General features: G+C 40.1%; 1 protein-coding gene across 1 annotated transcript in view; it reads left to right on the top strand.

The window, feature by feature from the left end:
• Window positions 1-10166, top strand: part of LOC124597680 (sialin-like) — a 93083-nt gene extending 82917 nt beyond the window's left edge. Inside the window, exons 7-8 of the mRNA XM_047135953.1 lie at window positions 5302-5422; window positions 10069-10166. Of these exons, the coding sequence (XP_046991909.1) occupies window positions 5302-5422; window positions 10069-10166 (219 nt within the window). The remainder of the gene's footprint in view (window positions 1-5301; window positions 5423-10068) is intronic.
• The last annotated feature ends 7721 nt before the right edge of the window (window positions 10167-17887 follow it).

Below are 17887 nucleotides of genomic sequence, written 5' to 3'. Positions count from 1 at the left end.
TCCATGGGGATGGTTTTGTCACTGGTTCGTCCCACAGGCCACCTTGGTAGTGGGGTTCCTGTCACCCATGCTATTAACAGACGAGGCTACTTTCACGAGGGGCAGCTTCGGCTAACCTTCACAGCTCCCACATAAAGGCTACAGAGAATCCCCGTCGTATGGAGGTAGCGAACTATCAGTATCAGCTCATTCTCAATATTTGAAGGGGACTGTCGGCCACCTACTCCTAGAGCAAGTCATCCTTCCACAACGCCTAACAGGCAAGGCATATCTGCGCTTCCTGTGGGTAGCCTTGCATGCTCTGCTGGAAGACGTGCCTTTAGTGGTACGAACGGTAATGTGTCTATTGCCTGCCTGGTTAGCAGAGAGGTCTAACGCATGGCTTTCCGGAGTGGGAAGGAGCGCCTGGTCCCCGGCACGACTCCGCCCGGCGGACTTGTGTCGAGGTCTGGTGAGCCGGCCAGTCTGTGGATGGTTTTTAGGTGGTTTTCCAGTTTCCTTGGCGAATGCGGGCTGGTTCCCCTTATTCCGCCTCAACTACACTATGTCGACGATTTCTGCTCAAATAAGTTCCCCATGTACGCGTACACCAACATTACTCTACCACACAAACATAGGTGTTACACTCGTCTGGTGCAATACGTTCCCGGGGGGGGGGGGGGGGAGGGGGGGGGGGGAGGTCCACCAGGGCTGAACCGCACAATAACCCTGGGTTTGGTGTGGGGCGGCGGAGGGGTGAAGTGGACTGCAGCACTGCGGCTGCAGTGAGGACGGAGCCTCTTCGTCGTTTCTAGGTCCCCTGTTAACATACAACATGCAACAACATAGAATGTGTCTATTGCATGATGGTGCTCCAACTCACTGCCCAGCTCATTGATAATCCCATTCCACATGAGATATTCTTTCTGTCAAATTTATACGTTAATTCTGTATTCACATTTTTTGTGTTGATCCAGTTTATTAATTGTACTTATTGCAAATTCACATCAGATCTCCGTATTTTCAGACCAGTGAGTCTACTTCTCTTCCACCAAGTTTCCAAAGACTGTAACTTTCAGCGGGCACAGTTCGTGCACCGTGACAAACTGCAATAACTGCACTAATACGGCACATGAATATTAAACATTGATACAACGTTCATTTTAAGTGGCAAGTACAGAATTTAAATATAATCTACAATCTTTCTCTGGTAGAATAATGCATTTGCAGCCATCTTGCTACACCATCAAGTGAGGGCATGGGACACTGTTGTTGATGATCTGATCTATGGTTGGCACATTCGGATAAGAGATCCTGTGGTGCTGTCGGAGAGGTATCTGATTAGTAAACCTTCTCTCCTTTGATACCGACTTTCCGGAGATCCATATATTTTCTGAAAGCATATGTCAAAAATAGAAAAACTGTGAAATCGTAGGGGTAGAGAGACAAACGTTTAGGAGCTACAGGAACCACAAATTATCAGTCAAGTGTTGCAAACTTGGAATCAAAAGTCGCTAAAATGCTCGTTTCACGTGTTTATATGAACTAATAATATGGTAAGAAGTTGGAGATCTCAACATAAAAGATGAAACAACTCGCGGAAAAGAAACGATGTGCGTTGGGCTGTTGAAAATGTGATTTATTATTTGCTGACTTCAAACAAAATCTATTACAAGAGACAGTCAATGAGCAATTCATCAAATAAACAGTGAGGCGGGCAGAAAGACAATTCACAATGGCTACGTTTTACAATAACGATAACCTCACACTTTGCACACCCATCATTTGTCAATGAATGGAGGCAGGTGCATTCGCCATTCCAGGTTCGTCTTCCAAGTATCCGCTGTTATAAAAAGCATGCTTAATCAAGCTCTTGAAACGAGGGGCGCTAAAGCTGAACTGATGTAGAGAAAAGGACTCCAGCGCCAGAAAACTATCGCGATGCCAAATGTGTTCCCGTGTCTCGATAATGATTGTGTCCGTTATGTAACGAACAGAAGATTTGTAGTGTCTGAAAAAATGAATTTGCTGGATCTTTCCCGTATATGCTTCAGGTATGAGTTCTTTGTATGACTTTTGCTATCAGTTACTTCGGAAGCAGACAATGCATGATCTTTGTTAGAGCATTATGAATGCGCTAAACACAGAATTTTCTTCCTGTCATCGGGCATGTTTGGCCCAAGGTAGGCGCACTCGGCCATAATGCATCCCGTTAAGGCCGTTTCAGGTCTGCTTACGACATGTTCGCTGTTTTTCCAGCACACGATCTTATATTCGGAGGATCTGCCGGCTTTGACTGCGTGAATTTTCCCGCTGGCTCGGATACAAGCACACATGTCAGCAACAGTATCTTGTCTTCCATTGGAATCACAGGCATAATCACTAAACTGTGTTGTGTTGCAGAGACTGACTCAACAACAGTGGAAACAGTTGTTGATCCTCTGGTTCGCAGCATTCGATGACCATGTAACTCTTTGTCAAATCTGCTCTGGTCAGCACTGAAGACACGTGTCGGTGGAAAGTATTCTGTAACGATGAGGTTGCGAATCTTCGCAACAAAATCATCGCACGCTTGCGATAAATTTACCTCCTTATCCTGCCGACTGTGTGCGTTATTCCTTTGTCAACAATGTTATTCTGCTTCTTGAAATGATATACCTAGAAATCAGAAGCTTTAAAATCGACTGTACTTTGCGGATCCATCGTACCTTAAGTTGTGGGGCCCATAGTCACAATGTCCGGTCGTGAATAATTGCTCCTTCTCTTTCCTCCTCTTTGAATTTCTGCAGGACAGCCTGGCAGATTTTTTGGATCGATGGAGTATTCATCTTTTCAACTAAACAGACACTGTTTTTGCCTTGTTTCACAAATTTTATTATTAATGTTTTTAACAATTACCTATGGGATTACACAGTTCAGCAATTACACTAACATGATAGGACTAAAGTTGTGCATTAGCCAAGAGCTTTTTATCTGCTGATGAACTGAGACCCAAGGTTTTACTTCTATCCTGGAGATGTGATATCATCCAAAAGAAATGAATAATTGAATTGGGTTTGCTCGTTTAATAATAGGTGTGGGGATGCACTCATCTGTCTTTCAATTTCCAAAATTTCTAATTGGTTGAATTTAGCCCCCTTTTCCTTTGTGCGTAAGACTTGTACATTTATTATGTATTTGTGGATATTGTTCAGGCAATGTTCTGCAAACAATGAATGAGGCTTCTTCAATCTCTAGCTTCTATGGTGTTCTTTAAGCCTGGTGCAGACTGACCTCTCCGTCTGCCCAATGTAACAAGACTGACGCTCATGGCATGTGATTTTATAAACCCCACTTTTTGTGATGGCTGGTTGTTTGTTTTTTGCATTGAACAGGCAACTTCCTATAGTCTGATGGACATAAAAAACAGTTGATTCAATTAAAATTATTCAATTTTTTCTCCAAATTGTGCAGAATGTCCATGTTCTTAATTTTCTTGAACTGATTCATTACTGACAAACGCAACAGACGTTTTGTCCAAGATTCGCCTGTCGTAGGATCTGTAGCCCACTACACTAAGGCGCGCTGCTTCTAAGCAGTCCAGTCCTCTGCTGTCATTTCTGCTGGATCATTATGCTTTCGCCTTTTGGGCGAGGGCATATATTCAGATGCCGATGAACTCGAAGCAGACGGAGGCAACTGTTACGACGAGCATTACTGTTCATTATTGACCATCATCTCCAAAGCCCATTTCCTCGTCCCATTTTTCACCATCGCCTCCAGCAAGTCCTAATGTCCCGATCTCTTCCACAATCTCCATACCATTTTCCAGGAGAGTAGTTTGTTTTATCATTTCCGATTCCTGGATCTTCGGAGACCAATTGCTTGTTCCGAATCGTGAGCTAAGACAGCCACAATGACTTTCAGATCCATCTGAATATAAGAAGAAGGCATACAGTACGTTAGTACTTGACAGCAACATACAAGCAATAGAGGCGCCTTGATGGGAATACGTCCATCTATACACGCTTTATTGGTACTTTGTGTGTCCAATAGCTCCTAAACGCTTGTCCCTTTGCCCCTTAAGATCTCACAGTTTTTCTACTACTAACATAAGCTTTCAGAAAATACATGGGTTTCCGGCAAGTCGGTAACAAAGGAGAAAAGGTTTACTTGTGAGAAGTCTAGGTATCAGCATGTTTCATCCTTTTATTCTCATAGTCAGCAATAACAACGCAAACAGAACACTCCAGCGTAGAAGCAGTCGTTGCAGTAATTCACACAGATCAAGCACACACCTGAGCCACTACATCTACATCTATGTCCATACTCTGCAAACCACCACGAATTGCGTGGAAGGGGGTACGTCCCATTGTACAAGTTATTAGGGTTTCTCCCCATTCCATTCTCGTATGGAGCGCGGAAAGAATGATTGTTTGAATGCGTCTCTACGTGCTGTAATTATTCTAATCTTATATTCACAATCGCTAAATGAGCGATACCTAGGGGGTTGTAGCATATTCCTAGAGACACCGTTTAAAATCAGTTCCTGAAACTTTGTTAGCAGGCTTTCTCTGGATGGTTTATGTCTGTCTTCAAGAGTCTTCCAGTTCAATTCCTTCAACATTTCTGTGACTCTCTGCAAAGGATTAAACAAACCTGTGAGCATTCGTGCTACCCTTCTCTGTATACGTTCAGTATCACCTGTTACTTCTATTTGGTACGGATCCCACGCACTTGAGTAGTATTCTAGATGGGTCGCACTAGTGATTTGTAAGCAAACTCCTTTGTAGACTGATTGCACACACTCAGTATTCTACCAATAAACCGAAGTCTACCACGTTGCTTTACGCATTCCATTTCATATCTCTACAAAGTGTTACACCCAGATATTTGTACGAGTTGGCCAATTCCAGCTGTGACTCTTTGGTATTGTAGGCGCAGGATATTACTTTTTTTCTCATTTTGTGAAGTGCACAGTTTTACGTTTTTGTACATTTAAAGCAAGTTACCACCCTGAGGAATAGAGAGACTCAGCCATAACATTTCAGTACATCGTGTAGAAGACTACAAATTTTATAAACCATTCGAGTTTAAATCAATGAACAAGTAGTAAAATTCTGCTGACATTGAAGCTCATCCCAGTCTCGGAAATGCCACAGAAAATCAGATCGCCTATAACTCTTACCAGACCCTTGTTGTGGAACTCCCACAATGCACCATTAGAAAACACCTGGTATTTTAGTTACTACTAGATAGTGTGTGTGTGTGTGTGTGTGTGTGTGTGTGTGTGCGCGCGCGATATATATGTAGAGTGCTGATAGAGTTTTGTTGTGCCCTCAGCAAACACGGGCAGGCTGGAACAACGTGTTCTACGTGACTGTGGCACTGTCAGTGGTGGCATACCTGGTGTATGCTATCTTCACATCAGCGGAGGCTCAACCTTGGAACGATCCACCCTCAGGTGAGTCTCTTTGTGTTTGTTCTTGTCGCATTTAATTGCGCTCCAAACAAAAATGAGAATACGTCAATCCAAGGCATCAGCTTATGTCGGGAGGCGTTTTACCTTTAACTTTGTTTTCTTGGTACCAAATTGTTCATGCCTTAGTCTTTGATCTGAATAGTCAGAAGACATACAGTGTTAAAGGTCTTATTGCTCTGGAGAATGGTTTTGGATAGTGTGCCTTACAATGCAGTCCCATCAGAGCACAGTCCTAATTAAAGCTGTACTTCCTTTGGACTCACTCTTTGAACAGTAAAGAACCAGATATATCAGTACATAGTTTAGCAGTGGTGGGGTACTGATAAAATTCACTCAGGGTTTCAAATGTGTCAAGTGGCTTAAAACTCATGAGCTTTCCACCAATCTCTCCTTCGCCATTATCAAGTGGCGACTATTGCGTGGTTTCTGCTGCCACCCATATATAGTGGCGCTACCATCTGTGATGTCACTGGATCCCAGTTCAACCTATATAAGTATCACTAACTTTTTGGTCACACCGCCACCACACTTGCTTCAACCTTCCAGTGGACAGGTCCCAATCTGCATTTAACTACAAACCGTCATCTTTACTGAATGTGTTTTCAGAATTTTCATCTCGACTGCTTCGTTTATGATGCTATCTCAGAAACTATTTGTTGCTTTAATAAGAGATGTTTCATCAAATGCAGTTTGGTATTCCAGATACTGCTGATTTCTCGGGATACTGTAGGCAGAAACGCCTCTCATGTGTTATGTGGCGCTGATCAATACTGTGTATAATCTAACATAAAACTGTCCATACTGCGACAGGATTCTGTATGTTCCTAACATTATGAGGCCTACATCATCTTTCACAGTGCTAGTGAGTTGTCGAAATTTTTCTGAAGGCCTGAATCGATTTTCTGCCTTCTTAGTGAGCCACAGAAAGCCAAAAACTTAATCTGCTTCAGGTTCTCCTTGTGGGGGTCTCCTGCTTACAAGTCTTCGGTGAAATGATACGTGAAATATGAACATGAGAGGTGTTTTCGCCGCTGGTATTCTGAGAAATTAGCATTAGCAGAACATGGTAAGGAAACCGAATTGCAATCGATGAAACATGTATTATTAAAAGGACAAGTGGTTTCTGGGACACAATCAAAATGCTGAAAACACTCTGCATTTAAACACAGCTTGGGACTTGACCATCGTACGGTTAAAGTGAGTGCATGGTTGCATGAACAAACTTTACTCAGATGGCACTGGACTGAGCCACAGTGAAGTCACAGGAGGCAGTGCCGCTATATAAGGATGGCGGCAGCAACCATGTTAGTCACCAATTGACGATGGCCAAAGAGAACTCGGTCAAAAGCTTGTGGATTTTAAACCACTCGCAGCTGTGAGCCAGAGAGAATGTTATCAGTAAACACACAGTTTCGAAAGGATTGCCTTTTGTACAAAATAAGATAGCTGTACCTGTCCAGTGAAGTGGTTTCACACAGGTTGTCATGACCATTGCTTCTTGAGCTTCTGACTGGTTCACTCACTACCAACTAAGCCTTTTATCCTTGATTCTTGAACTTTTGAATGGTTCACTTGCCACCAGCTAAGTATTGTTCCCCAGGTAGACACAGTCATCATTTTTCAGATCAGGAAAGAAATATAAATCACAGCTGAACCTGCAAAAGTTGTAAAATAATCAAACGTTTTTTGTATGATGTATAGCAGAGTGAATATTCTACAAATTTTATTTATTTGTACTCAGAGATTCAGAATCATTGAATATATTGCACAAATTCTAATGTAGCCAATTTGACAATTGCAGTCTATTGACAGGGCATACTTAGAGTTGGTACATTTGTAATAGTGCATATTCCACCTACCTCCTGCCCCACAGCACTGTATTCTGGATAAATTTATATTAGCATAATGACGAGAATAATGAGAGTCTACTATTGCAAATGTTGATTTAGTTTTAATGTATTTTGTGTGTAACACAGTATCCATGTGCTGCCAGTCTGATCCAAAATATTGTTAAAATGTTTCTTCTTCATAATCGGTGTCTTGTCATTAGTGTACTACAAAGTAATGTGTAAATACTTATTGCAAATGACCTGTATGGAAAAAGTATTTCTACAGATATAAATTGTAATTTAATTGTGGCATTTTGTTTATGTATAGTAGTTTCTGGCCAAACCCGATTTTGGGATGAACTAGTTTCACCTAGGTCAAGTTCGTTCATCCTGTTACCGATAGGATAAAACAGTTTAGCCTAGGTCGAGTCGGTTTATCCTAGTTTGTATCTTCTATAAGCTTTAATCAGTAATTTCACATCTATCACTAGGTTAGCTGACATATATCCATCCACAGAAATCACCTTATCTGCAATTTGTTTATTTACTTATTTTTGCAAGGTTTACTTTGGTGGCACTTAGAACTGCAGAGTACTTTGTTTTTCTTACAATTGCATTTGTTTGTTGTACAGTTTTTCATGCAACTGCATTTCATGAAACCTTGCCCTGAGTCAATAGAATGTTTTGTGGCTGCAGTCCTTAAAGGTATTTCAATATCCTGGTTAATATCTACCACATCTAAAAACTTCTGAATGCAGATGTCTAAATCAATTCTAAAAAAATAAAAAAGAAGTTCAAACGAATATTTTTTAATATTTCATTATAAAAAATTATGGAAAATTTTAATAAAACTATGCCTGCAATAATGTTTTCGAAGTATGCCATGTTTGGTGACAACTTTGTAGAAACTCCCACCAGTTTTTTGAAGTATTACTCCGATTATATTTTGAAGGTCACCTCTGCTTTATGTACATCTGGAATAGGTATGATCATGTTGCCTCCAATGTCAGCTGGTGGATGGGATTTTTCAAAGGAAGCTTTCATTCTTTTACCTTGTTTTTCTAAATTTTCTGTCACAATTTTTCTAGCATTTTGAATGTTGTTTGTGTCAATTTTTACAATGTTATCATCACTGTCTTCATACTGTTCAGTATTGCTGTCATCTTCGATTGCCTTCTTTAGATCATCTTCATCCTGAATATCATTTATGATTTCTTGAGGCAACGAGGAAGTGGAAAGTCCTACTCTAGGTTCAATTGTGAATAATGCTTTGTAAGGTGATTTTTTATGTCAAATTGGTAAGCTCGATTTTTCATTAATTGGACATACCTTTATCCTTCTGACCACTTCATCAAATTGTTGTCCTTTAACCAAGAACTTATCATATTTTCAATGTCTTGGTTGGCACATTCAACTGAACCCTGACTTTGGCTGTGCCTTGGTATTCCATGCAGTTTTCAGTTCTGACCAAAGCTTTGCGAGTTCACTTATAACATTATTGACAAATTCTCTGCCATTGTCAGATTGAAGAATGCATGGTGCCCCTACAGTTACGAATATATCATTCAAATGATAAGCCACTTCTTCATCCTCTCTAATGTTGACACACAAAGAAGAACAAATTATGTGAGATGGTCTTGGTAAACTAGAATGAATTTTAAATTCCCATTTGGTTGTGTCTGGAAATCAATCAAATCGACTTGGCATCTGCTATTCATTTCTGAATGGAGAATTGGCTTTGAAACTAGCCCTCTTTTCTTTTTTGTCTTCTTTTGTTGACAAAAATCACACATTGATAAATAGAGACATATCATTTCCTTTGTGATATTGACATATTTTTTGATGTCTTGGCTAACATTCTATCATGACCACCATGACCCACAGCTACATGAGCTGCGTCAATCAATCATAAAGTTCATCAGCTGGAACAAAGTATTTTATATTCCCTTCACACTGTGCAATGAGTTTCTTCACGTCGCCAATTTTCAAAACAGCAAATCGTTTCAGTATTATTTTTTTTTAATGATGTTCTTTTTTCCAACTTTTCCACGTCTTCTACTTGTTTAACCAAATCCGCATATTCGTCTACTGATAACATTTTATAATGAGAAGACCTTTTGTTTTCACTCAACAAAATTTCCTCCAGAACCATTTCTCTGCACAGCTTTTGATTGGCTTGACTACTACACAAAGGCTCATCCATAATGAAACACCTCACAATAATTATACTAGGATTACAATAAAATCTTTTAAACGCAACCAGCAACTTAACATGCACACTCGTCAATGCAAAATACCGTTCAAAACAAAGAACAGTATTAGCGGGAGTGGCTGAGAGGCGCGAGGGGCGAGCCCGAGATGATTCGGGGATTCCCCATTCATACAGGCAGCGAAATGCTTTCCGACTAGGCAACATTAGTTCAGACTAGGACGTAACAGTTTATCCTAAAGCATGTAAATTCTAACTAGGATAAACTGATTCGACCTAGGCTAAACTGTTTTATCCTATCGGTAACAGGATGAACGAGTTTGACCTAGGCAAAACTAGATCATCCTAAAATCGGGTTTGGCCAGTAACATAGTCACTTCATTGTCCAGCCTTCCTCTGATACGATTTGATACTTTTGGATGATGCACTGTTTGTAATAGTATAACTTGTGTGATAGTTTCCTGTGCATTTCATTTCTGAAATTCAAAGTTGTCATCTGATAATTATTGTGTAAGAACAGTACCAGCTTACAATACACAATAGCTATCATAGCATCCATTAACTCATTAACTACATTTTTCTTGTTTCAGAGAAAACAGCTGAAGTGAAAGGCCAGGATGGTATTGATAATGTAACATTCAACAGCGAGGATGTGCGCCATGGACGACTGCGATCCTTTGACACATAGCGTTTGTAATTTTTGCATCAACATTCCTGATTCATTTGATTACATCGTGTGACAGACACAAAAAAGGAAACTCTGTAATGCAAATTGCTCACCTACATCGCACTACAGAGTCCTTCATTCATCAGTTGAGGGGATAGAATTCTAAAGGAACATATCATCAATGTTTACAGACTTTAACAACTTTTAATGCATTGTAAATGTGTTCTAAACTTAGTCGCTGTTCTTGTTGTGATAATTTGTGTTGAGGCAGTTGATGTATGCTAGACCCAAGTACCCATGGGCATCACCAACACTAAATTACTGGAGGGAATGTCTCGTTAGATAGGGTATAGATCACAAGGGGGTCTAAGCAGGAGGAGAAATAATATGTATAGACCATATTAGGCTACATGCTATATTTAGATCAGTTTAAAACACAGTTGTTAAATTCCTATAAACTAGGCGTTCTACTATATTGTAGTTGAAAAACTGAGTAAACTGGAATACTTTTGTAATAAATATTTACTTTTGATCTGATGGAATAACATTTTTCCAGATACATAAGCAGGAGACCCAGGTTCAAGTCCCAACCATGGCACAAATTTTAGTTCATTGCTTCAACTTCTATCTTTATAGAAGAATCATTCTCTGGCTTTTTTTTAAGTCAACATTGAATAAATAGCAATTCCTCTTGACACATGCAATGACTATAACTTTGTCATTACACAAAACTGGACTGTAAGTGATAGTTGTGTGGTATTCGACTGTTAGCCAGCTACCACCTGGCCACCCCTCATACATACTTACAGTACAACCAAACAGATTCATGCTTATCTACCCTGCTCGCTCATCACTTGTAGTCACGCCAACACAATTCATTGAAACTAGGAATATTGTCTTTTTAGTGAATAATACAAGTGGATCTGATTTAGTAGAATGTTAGTAAATCCTGTAAACCATTAATTCTTCCTGCACATGAGCTTTTAGTATGTATGATTAATTAAGCTTGGAAATATTTGTTTACAATAGACAATTACTATCAGTCTCTGGTGGTTGCTTTTGTCTGCAATGTTGTGGACTCTTTGGATGATATATTTCAGCAATGCTTGATCAGCCAGGTCTTTCTTCTGACAAGTTCTCAATAATTTCTTGTTAACTCACTCCTGTAACTGGTATTATTTAATACTACATGCGCCATTTATCAATTAATATTAACCAAATAGCCACTCTTCCTGTTAGTCTGATAGGTATGTATCAATGATCTCCTTCAGAGTACTGAAAGAGGCAAACAATAAGATGTTATTCTTTATTTATCTGTTCAGTACAGGTGCCTATATTATCATTGTCCATAGTAGCTATGTTGTGTAGGTTATGTTGACTAATGCATGACTTAGACACTGCTATAGTATCTTAAACAGGCTTGATTCTGTTGCTACACAGTCATCATTGGCAAAATCTAGGAAAACTGTTACAGCTATTTATAACAGAAATTCAACACACAGTTCCATTAGAGGTAGTAAAGATAAATCTCTTTAGAGTTGACAATAAGATAATCAGTCAACTGCAACATCCATAAAACTATAAGCAACTATATTTTTGAAACACTGGATAACATTTCCTACCACATTTGATGTAATTCTACTAGCTCTGTGATATGTGAACACATATTTGAAATAAAATAAACTGCAGTGAGTAGCTGAACTGCAGTGATTCAGTTTCAACAATTTGTAGAATCTAAAATAGTTTTTGATCACAAAGTTCTCTATTTCACTCAATCACCTAATTTGATCATTAGGACCTTCATCAGATTCATGAAAGAAGGAAAAGGTTTGTATATGTTTCAGCAACAGCATTATGATAAGTTACAACAGTGCAAATAGTAGCGTTGGTTCACATGACACAAATATCATCTGATAAATAACAAAACTTTAGTACAAGTAGCAAAGAAAATTATTTGCCACGATTGGCATTGTCAGGAGATACAAAAGTTCACTATGTGTCGCTGACTGCAAGTACAGTTTACAATGTAGTAGGGGATCAGTACCATTTCCACCTCATTGGGGCTCATTGCTCTCCTTATGAGAAAGGCCAAAGGTCAGTGCCCTCCAAGGTCAATGTCCTCCCATTCTGAGGCAGCTGTGTGATTTATCTCTGCTCTCCCTCATCTCCTTCCCCTCCCTCAATGCAGGCCTATTGTACGTCCTTGAAGTTAAAATCTTCTGGGTTATTAGGCCACGTCATGTTTCTTCTAAAATGTTCGACGTTTCGACCCTTGTGTGGGGATCTTCCTCAGGATCTTTTGGTGTCCACCACTGCTGCCCAGTCCATTCTAACAGTACTGGACATCAAAAGATCCTGAGGAAGATCCCAGCAGAGGGGTCGATACGTCGAACATTTTACAAGAAACATGACGCAGCCTAATAACCCAGAAGATTTTAACTTCAGTGATAACAGCCATGAAAGCCTGCAGACTTACATACGACTGTATGTCCCTTGTGCTCTGTATACCATAGTGAGAATGTCATGAGGTCCAACCAGTGGATGGACTCCTCCTCACTCGTGTTCTGTCTCTAATCCTATTAATCCTATCTGAACACCTGAGATGTGCCTCAGTCTTTCTCATAAATTCATTTCTGGAAATTGTAGCAGAGTATTGTGCCGAGTGGTATTTTTGCAAGCACTCCACCACCTTTCTTCCATCACTACTTACAGTTTTACGATTATCTGATATTTGGCTGAATTTCCAAAAGAACCATTTTAAGATCGTACATATGAGACTTTAAACGTTTAATAATTACCACAATGCATTATTTAAACAAATTAAACAAAAATTGCGTATTTAAACAACCGACAGGCTACTGCAGTTTTGGAAAACACTTACATTGGTTAGGTGTATACTAGTCTTGTGCTTATATGTGTTAAAAACAGATGATCACATACTATCAGGTTGTCTAAGAGCAGTCTGACACTGTGATACTACTGTGAACTTGTAAATAATGGTGGGAACTTCTGTAGACATGTATCAAACACTGCAGTCCACAAACACAATACTTGCAAAATTGCACTGGAGCTACCAATAGAATAGGATTGGAGGAATAGGAGGTGTGTACTTTATTTAAAACCATCTGAATTACCACAGGAGCTGAACTAGTTTCAGAGCCGGCAGCCACTGCACGCCGCCCCTCTCCACCTTGGTCGGAGATGTAGTGTAAACTGACTTACACACAGGCCAGAGGTGCACCTCAGCTGCCACCATCATGTCTGGCCCCCAACTATACCTGGGCCGGTGAAACATGTCACTTGACAGCTCTCGTGTGGTTGACTACACTGCGATTGCAAGGTTGCAATAGCTGCCACCGCACACCCCCACAACTCTGAAGTACGTTTTGTAAATGTAAGCTACCATCAACGTTTATACATAAGTGCAACAAACTACATTTTTCTAACAATGGAGAGAACAACGACAGAGACAAAGCGTTTGACAGTATATGAAACCAGCAAATAAAAACACCCGAAGTTAATGACAATATCTATGAAAAGTCATTACAAATTGTTACAGTAATAGCTGCATGTAAAACGTCGTATAATAATGTAAATCTAAGCATACCAAATAACACGCTATTCATACTCATAGAAAGAAATAAAGCAAAACATGCACAGCCTAGCCGATTGCAGAGAGAAAGAATTAATTCTGTATACATTTACACTCACCAATTTATGACGTCAATGGCGCAGTTCCATCCAGTTCTCCTTCACTATCATCAGAATCGGCGCGAAAACCGTTGTCTTCATCATCATTAAGAGAAATCAGTAATTGTTCGTTTTCATTTATAATGCCATCTATAGCCTGTGCTCCTCTTATCATGAGTCAGCGCCTACAGTAGCAAGACCTTCACATAGCAGTCTTTCCACTTCTGTTATAGTATAAGTATTGTTGTTACTTCTCATGTACGCCTTGACTTCACTCCAAACCAATTCAATTGGATTAAAGTGGCAGTGATAAGGCGGTAGCCTAATTACCAAGTGACTCTGTTCGCTTACAAGTTCATCTACAACATATTTAGACGTCACAGGCTTATTTTCTTTTACGAGCGAGTATAACAGCAGCTTTGTAATGCTCACGTCCGCAGCAATGTCTCTCGCCTGCAACCATTGCACCACAGTTCCCTTACGGTCACTAGTGGTGGGAGTTTTATCTCAAATCACGGAATGGTACGGTGCATTGTCCATCACAAACACTGTTGGAACACTAAAATGGATCAACAAATTTTAAACCACTGTAGAAACCGTGGGTGGTCCATATCCTCATGATAGTCACCGGTTTTTTTCGATCGAAAAACTGGAAGTCCTTCAGGTACAAAGCCGTTTGAAGATCCTGCATGGGCCACAATTAATAGGGATCGTCTTCCTGGTGGCTGATGACCGCTGCTATTCGGAGTATCATCTGTCCAGCACTTCTCAACTGATTCCCCAGCGTTGACCCGGGTTTTGTCTACCTATATGACTGAATGTATGTCCTTTCCTACAATTTTGTGTAAGAAAATGGTACGGGCTGCAATGACACGAGCTTTTTCTAGTAACAGTTTTCGTCCATCTAACTTTTTAGAAAGGAAGCTCATACTTTTCAATATTGTCTTAAGTGACGTTTTCCTCCCTGAGGAAAGTTCACTTTCTTTTAAAGAAATTAGCAACTTTGCAATTGTGGGGTATTCTTTCCTTTTATAGTATCCGTATATGTGCCGACGAAATGCATCGGATTGGAAAGAATCAATATTTCGAGGTATGCTATAACTTTATCGGCAGGAATCGATGCAAGCTCATGAACAGAAACAAATTCTTTTTTTTTTTTTGCTTGTAAAACTCACACGTCCTCCGTAGCAATTCCAAAGCCTGACTATTTAATGGCACTCCACGGCGCAACGGATTATCACTTGGTGAACATCGTTCTGCTGACATTGTTTAACAAACAAAAACTGTAGTCGAGGAGGTAACACAACACAACAGCAGGTGTTCGCCAACTAACAGACAATGTTTACACGGAAGCCGGCAACGTGATAGCGTCGATGCTGGAACCGGCTTTTCTTGGGTTCTGTTATTGGTTCAGAAGACGCGGCGGCTCCCGTTCCTCACTCGTTTGTTAGTTATACTACCAACTCTACGGCGCTTGGGGAGTGACATGTTTCAGTGGCCCTGCGACATGCCGCTATTGTAAGAGGTCACGCCATCCACTAAGCTGCCTGGCTAGATAAGGCCTGAGGCCAGCTGCAGCAGTGGAGCAGCTGATACATCCTTCCTACCAGTGCTGACCATCACCAGTCTAATTGCGAAACTTAATCTAGTGAATCCACCATACTCTCGGCACTGTGCTTAATCTCGCTGATCAAAAGTATCTGGACACCACTATTGTAGTGATCAGAGACACAGGCTCTCGCTTGTAAGAGTCATCAGGTACATTTTCTCAGGTGTTTTGGCAGATATCTGCAATCTGTACTGGCAGTCAGCAAAAGGAAATACTGCTCATCATGTCTTTAATGTGATGGAAAGTGTTGGTTTGTCTCCCACTATGAACAAAATATTTTTCTGTTGTTATTGGATAGGGTGATCACAAACTAGTCTGACTCAATATCCATTTAATCAGTGAGTATTAACAGGGACATTAAAACCGGAAGAATAACTAGTACTCCAGCATTACAAAGCACAGCACACCATTTACATATCCATAACAGCTTCCCATTTTGATCATCATTATACATCATCTCACTACAACCCTTAAATGTGCTTGGCGATGTAGTTACTTAGATGTTTATGGCTGTCAACGTGCTGTCTGTATTTTTGAGGTATCAAGTACCCTCTGCCAAGTACAGAATGGGTACAATGTTGGATCATCATCAAATTGTGATGCAACAATTAAAAAGAAAATAGAAGTGCTGATGAGAATAAGCAAATTTCATTTCAGTATCAGGAAGATGAGAAGTGCTGCATATCTAGAAGACTATGATTTTAATGCCTACAATGTAGGGGAATGCAGATAATAGTTCACCAGACCTATAATGAGCTAAGCCCCGCTGCTGCACTTTTAACTATACATTGCTTAGTTGTCTCTCACTGCCACATGTATTACACGCACAAACAAAGTTGACACTCGGCGCGGTGGCTGACGGGAGCTACTGTAAACGGAAAACAGTCTTTCTCATGCAGGAGAAAAGATATTTTTACTGTGATGTCTTTTTTTACAAAGATAAGTCAAACAATAGCACTTTACTCTAGGAACTGGAATTCTAACTATCTACTTCAGCTACCCTGAAACATTACCATCCAAAAGAGACACATGTAAATCACCATAGGTAAGATAGGGAATCAGAAAACAAATATTCCCATACAAAACTCATACTGTATGTCAGTTTTGGAGACAGGAGCTGGTACTTTCCAATCAATTAGCTCCTCAGTTTGCCTCACAAGGGCTGAGTGCAGCCCGCATGCCAACAGTGCTCGGGAGACTGGATGGTCACCCATCCAAGTGCTAGCCTAGCTCATATACATTTACACACAGAAAGCACCTCTCCCTTTGTTTGCTCGGTGTCTAATAACATCCATCTTAATATTTAACTAAAACTTAAAACTAAACTTCCCCTGAACAGGCCATGACGGCCCAGGGGTACTGACTGGCCGCCGTGTCATCCTCAGCAGAGGCTTCATCACTGGATGCAGTTACGGAGAGCCATGTGGTCAGCATGCTGCTCTCCCGGCTGTATGTCAGTTTTGGAGACAGGAGCTGGTACTTTCCAATCAATTAGCTCCTCAGTTTGCCTCACAAGGGCTGAGTGCAGCCCGCATGCCAACAGTGCTCGGCAGACTGGATGGTCACCCATCCAAGTGCTAGCCCAGCTTGACAGCACTTAATTCCGGTGACCTGATTGGAATAGGTGTTACCACTGTGGCAAGGCCTTTGGCTTAATTTTTAACTTATAATTTAAATCTACATCTGAATCACCTAATTTTTTCTCCATGCAGTAATTTGACAAATACAATTAAGATACACAGTCGATTTTTTCCTGTAAACTTGTTTTCTATTATGGCTTTGACAATTCGTTCCTTGCAATTGGTCTACATGAGAATGAGAGATTTCGGTAATTTCAATTTTGCCACTTATCCCGTCTGCAACACTACTGTTACAACATTTCACATCTTCCTAGGTGTATATGGCAACTCTTCTGCTACACATTCTTGCAGAATTTCCATATAAAACCTTAAGTCTACAACTTTTGCAAATGAGTGCTTATTACATGAAGTTATTCTGTCAAGTTTTAACGCAGCACAGGGCGGTTCTGTTGCGCAGTGCACAACATCCAATGCACTACATTTGTATGCAATGTAACCATTCTTTTTAAGCAGATCCAAACTTTATAAAGAGATTTTTTTTGCATCCTATAAAATAACAAATGTACTCAAATCCGCAATTTTCTTTCAGTACTCCAAAATATTATCACTTACCACTGGCATTGACACTAAACACTGATATCTTAATATTTTCCATCCACATTTTTCCATACACTATGTTTAAAGTAATAAGTGAGCCTCAGTTGCACGTCTGCAATGGCTTCCTCCTTCTTTAGTTTCAATTTACGTTATTCTATTTTGACACTTGTCTTCACCATGTAAGTTTTTGTTCGTTTTTAATTCGTTCTCTCGCTTTTCCAGTTTTCTCTTTTCGTAGAAATAACACATTAATAGTGCTTAAAGAT

Source organism: Schistocerca americana, chromosome 1 (assembly GCF_021461395.2).
Source record: "Schistocerca americana isolate TAMUIC-IGC-003095 chromosome 1, iqSchAmer2.1, whole genome shotgun sequence".
NCBI classification, from domain to species: Eukaryota; Metazoa; Arthropoda; class Insecta; order Orthoptera; family Acrididae; genus Schistocerca; species Schistocerca americana.
Note: the sequence above shows the minus strand (reverse complement) of the source record. Positions and strands in the feature narration are given on the sequence as shown.